Source organism: Arctopsyche grandis, chromosome 6, assembly GCF_051622035.1.
Source record: "Arctopsyche grandis isolate Sample6627 chromosome 6, ASM5162203v2, whole genome shotgun sequence".
Classification (NCBI taxonomy): Eukaryota; Metazoa; Arthropoda; class Insecta; order Trichoptera; family Hydropsychidae; genus Arctopsyche; species Arctopsyche grandis.
The window spans coordinates 10,779,684-10,797,323 of NC_135360.1; the positions used below are offsets into that span (position 1 = coordinate 10,779,684).

General features: G+C 33.8%; 1 protein-coding gene across 2 annotated transcripts in view; it reads right to left on the reverse strand.

Moving 5' to 3' along the window:
• Positions 1-17,095, reverse strand: part of Mitf (transcription factor Mitf) — a 101,979-nt gene extending 84,884 nt beyond the window's left edge. Inside the window, exon 1 of one of the 2 annotated variants that reach the window (XM_077432186.1) lies at positions 16,804-17,095. In XM_077432186.1, the coding sequence (XP_077288312.1) occupies positions 16,804-16,967 (164 nt within the window). In that variant the 5' untranslated portion in view covers positions 16,968-17,095. The remainder of the gene's footprint in view (positions 1-16,803) is intronic. The other variant, XM_077432187.1, reaches the window with a different exon arrangement.
• Positions 17,096-17,640: the final 545 nt, after the last annotated feature.

The following is a 17,640-nucleotide window of genomic DNA, read 5'->3' on the forward strand; positions in this document are numbered from 1 at the left end:
TTCCCGAAATATACGTCGAAAACTATTTTAAAGGGAAAGGTCATGCATGTAAAAGAATGCATCGTAACTATACGATAAAACTTTCCGAGCGTCGATTTAAAATAAATGCGACTAAAATGTATTACAGTACTATGATTTTCCTACACATTCCGCGTGTATGATTAAATGAGAAAAAATGCATTCCAGTAGTAGAAAAGTAAAATTAAATGTTGTCATAGTGCGATAGTGGTCACCGTTACTCATATTACTTGGCAAAATAATCGCTAAACATACATGCATACACACATATATATGTAAATAAGTATATACAATACAAATGAACGTCATTTTAGCGTTTGGCAAACGAAATGCTACTATTGTTTTACATATTTCGTTTATGTAATGTACTTACATACATACATACATACATATATTTACGAGTATAATACAATACAAAATCGCTGAAAAATTTCCTGCTTTAAAAATCAATAACACGATTGCTAATTTTGAAAAGGGAAAATTTAAATTTCCTTGCCCTATTCGACTAGAATCATAAGATCTGTAAAAGTTTAATCAATTCAATATGTCTGATTTTAAATAGCATAAATAATTTATTCATGAAGTATATGCATATGTACATACATACATCCATATCTTTTTTGCAGAATAATGTTTATATATTTTCATATTTATTGCACGTTTAACAATGTATTATACATACGTATAATGTGTAATCAAATAAAAACATTGCTTCTTAGTTATTATTCATCCTGCAAATCTGACAGTTATTATAAACGGACGTAAAAACAAGATATTTTTGTCATGAACAAATAAATCACCATCATTTACAGCCTGCTGGATGAAGGCTTCTCCAACACGCTCTCCATTCGTTTCTGTATTGCGCAAATTTCATCCACCTCACTCCACACATTTTTATAATTTCATCAACCCTTTTTTCTTGCGGCCTTCTTTTCACCCATTACATTCTCTCGGGTACAATTCTAACACTTCTCTTGTCTACATTTCGTTCATTCTTCTAGTCACGTGACCCACCCATTGCCAAATCTTCTCACTCTTTCCACTATATCAACTACCCTTGTCAAACTTCTCACAGGGGTCCCATCGAATACTCGAATATTCGATATTCGAATATACTCGCCCCTTTTTCACTATTCATTATTCATTCATTTTCACGTTTTTTTTTTCAATATTGTGTTGTATTAAGTCAAATTTTCTAATCTCAAATATTAAACTATCACTAAAATTATAAATCGAGAGCGTGCATTTGTTACATTACATCAAGTGATCGTCTTTTACAATTACTTCCGGAAAATCTAGACTACAGGATACTAACAAAGAATCATCAAGATAACTACTCATTATTTTATTAAAGATGTAAAAATGTAGTAATATTCTAAAAATATTAACACTTTTACATATTTAAATATATATATATATATATATATATATATATATATATATATATATATATATATATATATATATATATATATATATATATATATATATATATTTTAGCCATGTCTAAGCGATCAGAAGTGTGGAATTATTATCGAGAAAAGAACATAGTTGTCCTGTAGCTATACATATGTATGTATATATAATATATATTGGAATGTTTTACCAATTTCATATTCGATAATTGATATTATGAATATTTGGGACCCCTATTTCTCAACCACGCAATCCATTACCTTTATCTCCTCGTAATGTAAGACATACAGCGGTCCATACACCTTTTCATGTATTCAACAAGTACATACTACATACATATGTACATACATAAATATTTATTTCGATGACTCGGATCAAATTTTAAAATTTTTAAAAACCGAAATTTTATTTTAATAATATTTAGTTTTAATACGAAATTACTCCATATAAATCCCTAAATAAATATAATAAACGAAATATTACAGTATGGTTTAATCCTTAATGATTTAAGCATTAAATATATATATATATATATATATATATATATATATATATATATATATATATATATATATATATATATATATATATATATATATATATATATATATATATATATATATATATATATATATATATATATATATATATATATATGTTAACTTGAAATATGTAACTAATTGATTCTATGAACTAGTTATTATCAAAGATGGCCAAAGGCAATTTTAGGCCTTATAAAGGACAATTTGCCCAGTATAGCTTCCCCGATCCATTAATGTGTCTATTGTCTAGGCACTTACACGTCTACCATGGTGAGACTATTATTTATGCACGCACTTGCCCAGGTACGTGAGAACTCCGGCGTATCCTTGTTTCGGGCACTTACTGAGTCCCGTTAGCCTAATCCGGAGTCTCTATTGTTCACCCACGAATGCACTTAGACAGTGGATTCTCTCTCTCTCTCATGGTCCCACGTGACAGTATTTTTTATGGTTTAATGCTATTTCGTTCTGCTGGTCATTAGGAATCCGTAATTAGCAATTGTGACTGTCAAAACCGGCTAAGCTTGATACTAAATTGACAGGACTTGTATTAAACTTGCCTTGAAAAAATCGTAAGGGGTCTTTGGCCATCTCTGATACTAGGGGCCTCATATATGTATTGTTTAACATTTTTGATTGATATTATACTATGTATATTTCAAATCTAGCTGCATAATTTTCCGTCACACATATTATTATTTACATTTTTTTGGTATTTTCCTGGTATTTTCCTGAAGAAAACCTGGATAATGAGTAGGCAAAAAAAAAATATGCAAATAAGGTAATGTCAATTTTTTTATGATTGTATAATTTATTCTACTATTAATTTTACAAATAAATGTTTTATATTATAATTTAATGAACATCTATTGACAATTTCCCAGTGACTTTTATTATGATTACGCATTTAACATGATATACATATCTACATAAATAAATATCTAATATTATTATAAATACAATGTGTAATTTTACTAATGATACATCATACATATGTACGTAGAGCGTGCGAATTATTTTAAATATTTATACACCCAAGTATATTATTCGGTATGTGTGTGTGTATATGTAACGTTGATTGCGCGTCAATCGTAAATAATCATCTTTACGACGTTTCAGAAGCTTCTTCTTGAAATATTACGACTGAAATGCATCTTTGACGTCATCGAGCCACCACTGACTTAAATTACACGAGCATTTCGGTTAATCAAAATCTATTTAAACCGCAAAAATGCACACACTTAATAAAAATTAATGTAAAAAAATACACATATCACTAGCAACACAATAGAAAAGTTATTTACCCCAACGACGAGCGATATCATGAGGAAAACGTACAATAAAACTTGAACAGCACCCAACGCGACCAGTATGAATACAATTTATAAAAGTCATCCCAATTTCGCTCTTAAAAAAAACGAATTAATGCATCGTTAACCTTTAACGTGCCGACGAGGACTAACCACAATGGACGAATAACTCGTTAAATACACTCGTATTTCATCACGCTGGAACAAACAAACGTTCGTTTCAATTATCAATAATTGTTCGACACATAATAAATGCGTGCTGATGATCGGACTGGACGTCAAAATTGTCACAACAGCAGCAGTATCGACCGATGACGGTTATATCATCGATAAAATGGCGATTCGTATTGCAAACGCGTAATGTGTAATAGTAAGTCTTACATCTACCTGCATATTCAAATTATACGAGCCTACTTCTATCTACTTGTATAATGCAGGTGATGTCATTAAAATATTATAAATAATCAGTATACTGCCTGTGCTTTAATATATTTACCGAGGCTAATGGCGAATGAAAGCAAAACTAAACTCGTTCTATGAAAAGATAATGTTGTAAAAGATGAGTCGGAAATGAAGAGACGATGGTGCACGTTGTTTGGACGTAGTAATTGAATTTCTAAAAAAAATCCATATAGGATATTATTACATATGTCACAATGACATTTTTGCAATGAACGATAGATAGCCCATCGTGTGATTCGCTAGTTAAGAGATTCCCGGGTTCAAGCCCTGAGTTGACCTCGATTGAAGAGAATTTATTCAAAAGTAATTATGTATGTAGTGCTGCTGGTCAGACTTCGATATTTGTGACTCCAATTCGATTGTCTCCTATCAGAGTTTGCTAATTTATCTGATATCAATGTTGAAACGGTTCCTCATCCCCACTATATCACCACTGTTTGAATATAATTTGAAATTTATAATTTATAAAATTTATATACATACAAACATATGTACAAGTTTAATACTATATTTTTCTCTCAAAGGAACCCGTAATGGTATCATGGGAAAAGTAAACGATAAATTAATTTGGTGTGAATATTTTGAAAAAATGTTGAAATAGATACCGTAGGTTTCTGTTTATAACAAATAATTGTTTTCAAAATTTAAAATTCGTAGTATTTTATTTTCTTTGTTTGCCAATTTATTATAAATATTATATATGTAAATGCTTGATTATTCTGAGTCGTCTATGTAATTTCAAAAAGTCCGATGAAAACTTTTTTATTATATGACGGGGAACGAGTTTTTTCCACTACTAATGTACTTGTTTTATTTGTCGAATTAATATTTATTAGTAACGATCATGACTAACTACAAATCTAGAAAAACTACACTTTAATTACAACTTGAATAGCAAATTTCTGAGGATCAACGAAAAAGAAAAATTAAAACCAAGTTTTTAAAAATATAAGGTCAAAGCGCCGTTATTTTTATTACATTTATAATTTATGTATAGTTAATAACATAAATTGAAAGTATGGCTACCAAATATTCGCATATCCAATAGTAAACTTGAAATAATTTAAATATGGTCTTAGAAAGGTCAAGATATTATTGAAATTTTAAGAGAATCCAAAAATAAAAAAATAAGTTCACGTAAAGAGTATTGGAATATTCAGATTGAAGACCCCTGATAAGGAGTCAAAATGAAATATTACTACACATCATCACCATCATCATTTACAGCCGTTCATCATCCACTGTTGGATGAAGGCCTCTCCAACATACTTCTATTTTGAGCAACACTCATTCACATAGCCCCACGCATTTTCCACCTATCTCAATGACGAACTTTTAAACTTTCTTGGATACCGTTCGGGAACGTCTCTTGTCTGCCTATCATACATTCTTCTGGCTATACAACCCATTTTTCCATTGCCTATTCCAGTATTTCTCGACATTTTTCTTACACGGAAAACTTCCGATAATCCGAAAATGTTCACGGAACACCTCGACTATTTTATAGGGTAAAAAGTTTTTATGAAATATGTACGTTACAGTTGAAGTGCATATTTCAGTCGTAATATGTTTTGACTAGTTGGAATATATCCTATCTAACCTGGTACCAACTACCGTTATAGTTGAAATGTATTTTCAGTTGTAATATATATTGACTAGCTGGAATATATTCCGTCTAACCCACGTAAGTTGATTCATACGGCGAATTACATTCCAACTGGTCAAAATATATTACAACTGAAAATACAGCTCAACTCTAAGTTGGTACCAGGTTAGATAAAGAAGTTAGGTTTTCGTGAAATCGTCACTCGACTAGTAAATTGAGTTGGAAAGTCACATTTTTGTTTTGAACACATTCTTAGAGTAATCTTAATACGGTAATCATTACCTTTACTCGTAATATCTAGCACATATTACAACTGGCGCATAAATGACCTAAAACTTCAGTTGGAATATATTACAACCGAAAATACACTTCAACTGTAGCATGCCCATACATACATAGTTCAGATACATATTGCTTTTCATAATTTTTCACAGAACATTTGGAACACAGTTTGAGTAACCCAGGCATATATTCAATCACTAGTACGCATACTATAAAATGAATACATCAAATTATAGTATACTCATTAAACAGTTGGTTTCATACCCCTTGGATTTCAGTACATTGAAATAAAACTGGATTAACTATGAATATACATAGTACATATATATGGTATTTTGGTCGAGTATCTAATTCTGCACAGCTATAAACACGCCAACGCAAATGTAATTTACTTTACAAAACGCACAATATGTATTATCAAACAGAAGGAAAATATTTTCGCAATAAAGCCTCAACGGCATACCAAATGCACTTTTGAAAACACCACCTCTACAAAACGTGACAATCCACCTCGACCTCTTTAACATGTGCTCAAAGACTACAACCACGTAAAAACACTCATCTTGGCAAAGTCTTCCTCGGTTATAACATCATTTTGTCGACACGGCGTCATCCATCGAAACGAAAGCAAAACGTACTAAATATTATTGTTTACATACAAGCCGAAGTGCTAAACAATGCGAACGACGAATTTAATCTCGAAGGGGAATTCAGAACGAACGATGAATTAGCGCATTTTCGCACACGAACATACATATATCGATAGTGTGCGGGTCTCGTTGGAAAATTGACGTTCAAACATCGGAACGTTAGCGAGGGCGTCAGAGCAAATATACACTGTTAACGTTCGGTTTAATTCTACGGAAACAATATTTACGTTGCCGATGGAAGTCATTAACGCCTGCTGGGTTAGTTACCTTCGAGCATTCCTCAAGATGTGGTCTGCGAAGTCCGAAACACAATAAACACCCTCTCGGGTGGTCCACGAAATTAATGCTGCATTCAAGGCTGTGGAAAATCTGCGCAGGGATACATTCCATGAATAAAAAAAGTAGTTGCTTCTTCAAAAAAAAAAAAAAAACAATGGCATCGTAAAGTGCAAAACGACGATAAACATCAGAGTAAACAAATCGAAAGGATTGTCGGTGTGTTTAGAGATGAAATACGACCGCAAGATATGTATTAGCATACGAATTGAAATCAATTACGCATTGCCAAGTGTGCATCGTATCAATGTGCAAGAATTTAGTTCTGTTCTCGTCGCTATCGGTTTGGATCGCTGTACGAAATGAACAGTTCGCTGAATATGTAGTATCGGATGAAAGTCTTTCAGAATAAGATTCGATTTAAAAAAAAACTCAATTTTGACGCTATTCTGTATTAAGAATCTAAACCACGTGACTATATTTCAAAAACCGCAACTTTGTAAAGTTGCGGTTGCGGAAAAATAAATTAATCAATACAATCATATGAATATGAACAAAGTTTTATTTATAATAAGTGAACAAACCCACGCAAGTTATTTAAAATTGTAATTGTACGTACTATTGATGGTACTTTATATATGTATGTACATACATACATAATAGGGAGTCCATTATCGATATTATCGGGCCGAAAAAGAGCTCGGTAATTTATTATTTTTACCGGTAAATCAAGAAAACTTATTCGTTGCGTTTTATTATATTCCTCTCCTTTGTTTTATCTAACAAAATATACAATAATGAAAATAATAGTTGAAGTTTTAGAACGAATTAACAAAGAAGATATAGTAGTCAGTTTGGGAAAGAAAATTACTTTTGTGATGAAATGAAACTGAAATATACTTGAAAAATTAGATCACAACTATCAGACGATAGTGTGAATACATTATGTTTTCTTTGCTGTTATTTTCTTAAACGACGTATAAAAAATGGACATATTTTTATTCCTTTATAAAATGAGCCGTTATATTTGAAAGTGGCGAAAGTCCAATTTTCAGTTCCAAAAACACTATTTCTGTCTGACTTAATCCGCAAATTGTGATCACTTATTTTAATTCGATATGTCCAGAATCTCAGAAAAGCAGGGTAAACGTATTACAGGCCACCAGTATTTTTAAATTTGTTATATCATATTTAATGTTTTGCGATATATTTCTCGAAATTAAGAAAAGTAGTCTTACGCCTTTATTGAAATTTACCGGTAAACCTGTAATTGGTAAAACAAATATTGGATTACCGATAAACGGAAATTACGGTTAATTGGACTCCCTAATACATACATACATACATACTGATTAAATTTTATAAAAATATACGTCGTGTGGTTTGAATCTTTTATACAGAAATACATACGAACGTTGCATTTTGAGAATAAAATAATTAGATCGTTTTAATTAGATCGTTTTGCTTTAATACATAAATTTGAACGAAGCACATCTGTGATTAACACAATACTATACACACGCGTCATACTCGTTTAAAAATAGTCCTTGCACTTACGCATTTATCCGGTGATAATAGGCTAAATGTTAGTCATTACTGACACTAATAAACATATATAATGTATGTATTGTACATATTAAGAATTGCTTGGCGCTGCTCGGACGGGTGAAAGTTGGAAAAACTTTCAGAAGAATTTGCACTTTGACCCTGAACTCCGACCCCTTCCAAAAACCGTCTACCGTGAGATATTATGGATATAAATTAAAAACTGTAAATTTGCATAGCTGACTAAAAACATACATACATACATATAATATATTGCAGTGTTAAAATATGGATTGATCATCTTGGGGTTACACAATCTGCTTTAGATTTTCGACTTTTAAGTATTTATTTTATTTTATTTTTATACATACATTTTCACCATACACGCCATGACAGGTTGCCCCAAGGCGACACCTACATATGGTCAGACTTTTTGTACATTCTTAACATATGTATATAGTATTAGCATAGTTCTTAACATATGTACATAGTTTTCAATATTCATCTATGGAAAAACCGATATAATAAATAATCAACAAATTTAATATACAGAAAATTTGCGAGAACACATTTTTACAGAGTATGTAGGTAGCATATTTCTAATGATCAACAATTTCGAGATGCTACAAACCCGAATTTGTGAGAAACTGAAGGCGGGAGGAGGATACCGATTTATTGGATCCATCACAATAATTGAGCTAGATAATCGGCAACTCTAGCAGGAGACGGTAGATCTGGATTTTAATAACCACCAGATCTCGCCAGCAGCATATATGAATCGAATAATTATTTGGTTTCGGCCGGAACTTGAACTCACCAACTCTTTAATGGTATATGTATATTGGCGTCTATATGTATCGTAATATAATCGTCTAATGTGTGTGTGTGAAAAGTGCTGTCCGTTAACCCTGCTCCGTCTCTATTTCTCCCCTTGGAATCGTATATCGTGGAAAGAGACGCGGCATAGTATGAGCATTAGAGAGGGCTTTGCGCATGCGTGATGCTGTCACTTCGGGCAGAAGGTATCGTATATAATAATTCTTTTGTTTATGTCAGCCGATCAAACGACGTATTCCATTGATCCGAATTGCGATTTTTTACCGAGTGCAGAAGTGTATGCACACAGGCCACTATTATATTATAAGCATTTATAAGAATTGAAAATAGGTTTTCAAGTTTTATTTTCCTATTATGCTGTAAACTTGCATTAAAATAAAATAATTCTATACATACTAACAAAAAAAATTGTAGAACAGAAAATAACCACTAGATCAGTAACTATTATAATCAAAGATCGGCGTTGGAACAAATCTTTTATGCTTTTTGGATTTTTTTTTTTTTTTTGGTGCTTTTAAGCTATCTTGCTTTGTATACTAATGCAGAGGTCTAATATTATTTGACGAGCGCCCAGCCAACGCCCAAGACTAATTGTATTTTGAATATAATTTATAAACAATAAAAAGCATTTCAAAATCAAAAAAAAATTATCTTGGGGCGAAAAGGCTACAAATTCTCGGGGCCCTTTATAATAAGAAATTTATCATAAGAATAAACATATATAAAAAGTAACCAACCGCAATTAATGAATCTGCATTCACTGGATATCTCACATTGAAATCTATAAATATTATTTTAGACAGACTTTTTTACGAAAAAAAATTTTACATAAAGCGCAACTTTTTTGAAAAAATTATTTGGCTGCAGATTTTTCTTTCATAATAATTAAGTATACGTATTAAATATTTTATTTTCTAAAATATGCTGATCTGGTTAAGGTTGTTATTGTTATTGTGCGGTTTGAGATCGTATGTAATTGTGTTCTAATATTTAATCTTTTTTTCTATTATTTTGTCCGTTTTTTTTATTTATGCTTACATTTTATTATACTTTGATATTTAATTTTTATTATTGTATATTTTAACTGTTTTTTCATGAATATATCCCAGCTATAGCGACGTCCTGGAGTATATCACTATAGCTTAACTGTAGTAAATAAATAAATATAATAACTTCATACAGAATTCATTTGATTTTAACGTCGAGATGAAAACTTCCACAAAAACACTAAAAAAATACATACATACATGTATAAAACATAAATACATATGTATGTACGTATGTATTCTGAAAAAGTTCTTTGATGTAATTTCACTGGGATAGATAAATTATACTAAAAAATAAAAATAAAATAAAAAAAAGATCGTAAATTATTCCCGATTAGAATTAAGCGTGTTGTGTGACGACGCATTTTACAAAAAATGAAAAATGAACTGCAAAAACAGCTGTTTTCTTTCAGGACGCTTTCGCTGCGCCGAACAGACACATAGGATCTGGCAGAAAAACTAGACAGAGACAGACACAACAACAAGATGAATTCGTCCCACTCTTGGGCGAGTTGCCCTTGTCCAAATGTTTGAATCATACAGTAAAAATATCTGGACTAACATCCATCCATATTCCCAGTTTCGCACACTGCACACATGCATACACACACACACACACAAATCGTAAGTTTCGCCGATTTCACCCCAAACCAAACGGGTTCGAAAATGTATCTACACACGACAAGAGATCCACTTGTAGTAATAAATTTCGCACACGTACATATGTACATATCTTCTTAGCCCGATGCAAAAGAACGCAATCAAAAAGCTCGTGTGTGGCTGTGAGCCAAAACGGTGCGAAAAAATATATATAAATACGGCGCGCTGTACCTCTCTTTCTCCCCGCGTCTCTTTCCATCTATCTCTTTATTATTATTATGGCCGTTTAATGTTATCGCACCGTTTGTGCGATCAAAATATTAAATAGGTTCAATTGCACAAGTGGGGCGAATGCTGCGCCTAAGATTCTCGACTAGAGAGGATCACGTGAACAGTACATACTTGTTTATTGGAAGTACATGTGTATGCATGTATGAACGTATTGTGCATAAGTGCCTACATAAATGTCAGAATTTTAAAACGAGACGTAAATTCAAATATTCATTTGCGATAAGCCTGAGATATTAAACGAAACTAAAATTCTCTACGGTTTATTTAATATATTTTTAATATGTAGTATTTTTTATATAAATACATACATATACAGACTACCCTAATACAATTTGTTTGGGGTTGTTAAATTTTAAGAGTATTTAATGAGTAGTTAAAAATTACATATGTATAAAATGACTTCATGATCGTTGCAAGCCTAAATCGAGCGCGATTTACTGCAAGCGCGCAACGGTCTAGTTAGAACATTTATAATAATTCAAATAATTTAACCAACAATAAATCAACAATTCAAGCTCTGGCTCAGCGTTGTTGAAAATAATTTATTATTTTATTACCATTTCGAGTTTCCCAATTTGTCTGATATCATTTTTGAAACAGTTCTTCACCAAATTTTCCACCTACCCTCTATTTGTCACCTCTATAGTACATATGTACAGATTTGATCTTACATATACATATGTCACCTTGGGAAAAATCCTATAATGGCACAGTGGTAAAATATGTTTTTAAAAAAAATTCAAAAATTGGTTTTTGTGCATTTTTTTCCTATTGTATACTAACATTAAAAGATAATTCTATAAAACTTATAGTATTATATAGTAAAGTATATAATGCAAGAAAAATAATATGTCCATACACTAGATAGTGATCACGTACAATAGATAGTGATACGACCTGAGACGTATTTTGAACATAATTTATGAACAATAAAACGCATTTAAAAATCAATTACTTTTAAATAAATTAACACACTGTAAACTAACGGGTTGTTTCCCTACTCTAATCTTCTTAATCTAACGACATTGCGTTCAAAATGACACTGGGAAAATGAAATATGACAACGGATCGATACTTCGTATATAAACATGGATGTATATATGCTATAGTTACACATAATGTAAGCATATGGTGATGGAATTGGAATAATGTATATTATCCCATTTCCCCTCAAGACTTCCTTGCACCCTTTTAAATTCTCTCGGGTACCATTCGAGAACTTCTTTCATCCATATATCATCCATTTTTCTAGCTACGTGACCCGCTCATTGCCATTTCAATCTCTTTACTCTCATCGTTACATCAACGACCTTTGTCACACTTCTCACCCACGTATTCCGTTTTCTATCTCTCGTCGTTATGTCAAGCATAAAGGGTTCCATATTTCTTTGTTCAATGCCATTTTCTACTAATATCATTTTAAATCATAAGAAAAATTAAGCCTTAAAAAATAAGGAAAAAGCTGAATTTATATGTTAGTTCATTGATCTTTTCCAAAAGTGATTGTATTGCTTTTTTTTATTTAAAGCTAAGAATTTAAATTGATGAGTATGATTACGGGTTGATATGTTATTTATGATGCGAAATATTCAATATGTTTTTATAAAAGGAATGTACAAATGGTATTGAATAGACGTGTGTACATAAATACTCGTAGGGACAAGAATAGTTTTATTACATAATAGAAACTAAAACTGACACAGTCCGTTATGTCAAGACATAAAATGAGAAATTACGCTATTAAAACAGGCTGAATTTCAGCAATTTGTCAGCGCGTTCATAGATAATGTATTGCCAAGGAATCTTACAAGAATCGTAGTGGAACGTACATACATATGTGGCAGGGCTGTCGAATTTATTTCCCATTAGGCTAATTTTAAGATACCTCTGGAGTACTAATACATACAATATGACGCAGATATATAATATTATAGTGAGGTGACGCATTTGGCGTAACGGATTAGTCGAAGATCAGCCCACCCCTCAATTTGACCTAAAACTTGAGAAAAAGACAAAGATTGAAACACTGCGACTTATGTAGATCTGCATACATTGGGTATTGGTGAGTCACTCTTATGTATGTTGTTAGTAATTCAATATTCATATATGTACATATGTACATTAAGTAAAAATAAATAAATGCGATTTAAAGGCGATTCGGAGTCATACCAGAGTCAAAATACCACGACTTCACGATTTTATCTCTGGTATGTCCATTTTGAATCTTACATACAGTTCAATAAGATTACAGCCAGCAGGATAGTCAGCGTATGTTACTATTTTGCTGGAAGGTTTCGGGTTCGAGCCTCATTTGGTTAGATTGAAAAGAATCATGTGGTGTATCATTTGAAGTATTTCTGCAGTGTTGCTGGTCAGATTTGGATATTTGTGATTTCAAGTTGATTATTTCCTATTAGAGTTTGCTAATTTATCTGATTTACTTGAAGCCTGCAGCTGAATTAAGATATATGTTATACTTTTTATCATTTTACATGAGAGCCAAATAACAAAAGTTGAATGATAAAACAATATACATACATATGTATGTATATTCCAATTAGAAAAACATATTTACTATGCCACACGCTTCAATTGTTGAAACGTTTCCTCACTAGCTAGCTACCAACCCTCTATTTGTCACCACTGTCTGATCATCAGCAATTAAAACCACTCACCATCCACTGCATGATTAAGGCCTCTCCAACACGCTTCCACTCTTCTATGTTTTGCGCAACTGTCACTACAAATTGTTCCTACAAATTGACATCCCTGTCCTATCTCTCTCTCGCAAAATTCGAGTTATTTAGCATCTCGATTTTTGGGTAATTTGTATTAATGCTGAAAATTTGTCCATATACATATGTGAATTTTTATATAAAATGCTTCTGTGCAATGTTTGCCCATAGATGTAGTGTTTAAAAATGTATGTATATAATAATGTAACGTACGCCGCGGATTAAGCGAATAGAATCCCAGAGACTATGTGACCGTTCAAGGGTTATCTGTTATCGGATTAACTATGACATTACTTCCAGGATTATATCTGGACTTTAAGTGCATTTAGGCTAAACAATGACCGTTATTAGTTATTTCTCAGAATCGGTACGGGAAGACCCAATGTCGTGGAAATACATATCCGAATACGTGACTATACAACAGGTAAACAGATTAGGCGCCCTGAGAGATCTACCCTTTATAAGGCGGTACGTAGGCGATATCATGTCATTCTGGACTGAGCAGGGACAGTGCGTGTAACTCCTGAATCATCAATAAATGCTGTGAAACGACTGTTGGCCTTTTACTTGGATCCTCCACCCACCCTTACGTAACAATAATATATACAAACGCAGCGATCTGTTAGACGATTGTGTATGAATGATTGAATAAAAATAAAATAAAAACGGCGTTCAAACGCACTTCATTCTAATTTCTCTTTATTTCTTCTTATTTACTACCGGATATGTCTTTCAGTTGTTCTAAATATAAATAATTACCGACTACTTCTACTATTTTATCATCTAATGAAATACAATCAGGCATGCAATAACTATTAAACATTCGTTTGGTTTTTTCTGCGTCAATTTTTAATCCTAATTTCCTACTTTTCCTGTCCAGTTGTTTTAAATGTATTATGATATACATACATATAATAATATATTTGTACAAGTTTGGCCACAAGTGTCGATTTAGGGCAACCTGCTGTGACACTATGATTAATGAAATAAATAAATATAAATTAAATTAGGGGGGTTTTTTTCAGAACACATTTGACGTGTTGTATGTATTATAGGGGTCTACCTCAAGGGCCGGAATGTGAAATTACCGAAAACGCAAATATCGGAAGGCAAAGATCGAAAATCGAAAGATCTTAAGTCGAAAGATAAAAAAAAAGGGGTGCATGGTAAACGGTACATACTCACATAATTTGCGCGAGCAGGATACAACAGGAACAAGAGGAACAGGCTTTTCCTCCCGTATTCTCCGCGCGCACATTAATACGGAAAGAAAAGCCTGTTCTTCTTGTTCCTGTTGTATCCTGCTCGCGCAAATTAAGTGAGTATGTACCGTTTACCATGCACCCTTTTTTTTTATCTTTCGACTTAAGGTCTTTCGATTTTCGATCTTTGCGTTTTCGGTAATTTCACATTCCGGCCCGTCACGGAGACCGGTATTATAGATAGATAAAGTATGCGTCAATGATTTTCCTGTATTATCGAGTTTCAACCGATGGACACAGTATCGCTAGGTTTTCCCCGCGATTCGACCGCAAAACGCATTTAATCAAAACAAAAATGCAAAATTCTCGGAACTGACAGCACAACCCGTTCTCGGCTATTGTAACGCTCTGATCGCACACGTCTCATTGCGCTAGAGAAGAGCGTGCAATTGGAATGCGCGCAGATCACTCGGAACCGGTCTGGTCTTCGAGCGAAAAAAAATGTCGGACGTCAACGATAAAACCAGTTATTTCGACAACAGGATAATTCGAATTGTGTGTCAATTCGAATCCAGCTGTGTACGAATCTCGTCGATGGCGTAACACACTTTCAAAAATTATTGGACGCGGACATGGCCGTGTCGAGCGTCGCCGTTGCGACCGTCAAAAGCGAAAATATTGCGCGCAAATTTCAAACAGTTTGACAAGTGTCAAATGATCAGCTGGTGATTTAACGCAAGCGCGCAACGGTCTATGTAGTCACCGTATAAAATGGTAAACGGATTATTCCGCAAAAAGCGATCTTAACCCCCGATCACGGATTGATGGAGTTATTGGGTGTCGGATGTTCTGTGATCGAGATTCATCGGCATTGTTGAAAATGATTTATTTATTCAGAGTGTTATATGTAGTGCTACTTGTCTTGGATAGATGTGACTCCGGGTCGATCGTTTCCCATCAGAGTTTGCCAATTTATCTGATTTCATCGTTGAAATAGTTCCTCATCAAATTTACCACCTACCAGAGAAATGTAATATTAATAGAAGTGGCTTTAGGTGTTAAAGTGACAGTTGTCCACGGACAGATCTAAATAATTTTATCATCAGTCGTATTTGACGCTTGGTGCTCGACGTATGTCCGATAAAAACTTCTCTGTTTGTTTATATTACTCGCAAGATGGGCAAGCATCGGTAAAAATTGCACAATACATTCAAAAACACACAATAAACAACATGGGATACATTTTTATAAGTAAATTGATCCGATTGTATTCCGTGCGATGTACCGTATTTATAGAGACGTACCGCGTAAAATTGACAACAATTATTTATTCGTAAGGGCCCCTCTATTCTTATTACATCTCTCTGCCACCTACCCTCTATAGTACACTAGTGGTTTTACCCGGCTTCGCTCGGTATTTTTAATATAAACCACTTAAACATGGCTAATCTAATAGTAAAAAATTTATTAAATTTATTTGAATAGTTATATTTTATTTTAATATTCATTTGTTGTTTTTTTTTTTATTAAATTTAACGTCACGGATTCTAAGAACCAAAACTTACATACATACAAAGTCTCTTTCGAAATTATATATTAGATATGTACAAATTTGGTCTTAGATGGTGCCTTGGCACTATGGTAAAATGTTTTAATTTTTTTTTAAATAAGACATGGCTGTGTCAAGCGTCGCCATTGCGACCGTCAAAAGCGAAAATATTGCGTGCAAATGTCAAACAGTTTGACAAGTGTCAAACGATCAGCTGGTGCGTTTGTTTATTTACATCGAAGTTTCCGCTCGAAAGTTTCGAGCGAAGCGACTGAAAAAGTTTTAGAGCGTGCACTGAAACGCGCATGCGCACGATAAACAAAAACAAACGAATGGCGCCAACGAATGTATTCAAATTTGAACTGCCACCTGGCGGATTTCGGACAAAACGTGTATAATGTATGTGTATGAAGTAAAGAACAAATTTGAATTTTACCTGTTGTGTGGCGGCACAGTTCGGGACTTGAGCTCGTAGTATGTGGGTTGGTTCTGATGCTGCAGAGGCATTTCGTAGGGTGGAGGCTGCTGGTGCATCTGGTGAGGATGCAATTGCATGGGTGGGAGCGGGTGGATGTTCTGCGGGGGCGGAGGCGCCGCCATCTGAGAGCGGTGGTCGGCAAACGTGAATCGCGAGCCGCAAACCGCAATGCGAGCGCCAAACGCCGAGCGGCTCCCGCGCTAAACCCGAACCGCGCGCCGACTGCACTTGCCCGCCCGCGCCGCCCCCCACAGCCACACTCAACCCACACTATTTACGGCCATTGTCTGACGCGTTTCGGCATTACGACATTTTACATTTTATGTTTTGTCCTTTTAGCCGTGCAGAATAAATCTTCCAATAAATTCTTACTGCTCGCTCGAAGCCTCTTCGCTCGTTTTCGCTTTGTAATACATTTTTGTTTAAGCAAATAATATTTCAGAAGATACAATCGCTTGATATTATAAAATGCCTTCTCACAAAAATGCCATCAGCTTAGAAAATATATGATAAGTCGGTCTCGAGTCATCGTTTGTTTGCTAATCACAATTACAATGAAAGCGCCATTTAGCTTAAGGCGACTGTTCGAGCTAAAAGCCCTCATGGCCGTTCGTTGTGTTCTTACGGCCTTCTTCTTCTTCCTCTTTTGCGCCGACCATCTGTCAGTCGGCTTTAGATTCCCCCGTGGATTCGTACGTCCGGTCATCCCGGCGTGGACCGCCAGATGTAGCAGCCTCGTAAAACCCAGCCTCACCAAGGCAGGCTGGCCCGTGATTGACCCCTGCCTCGATCACG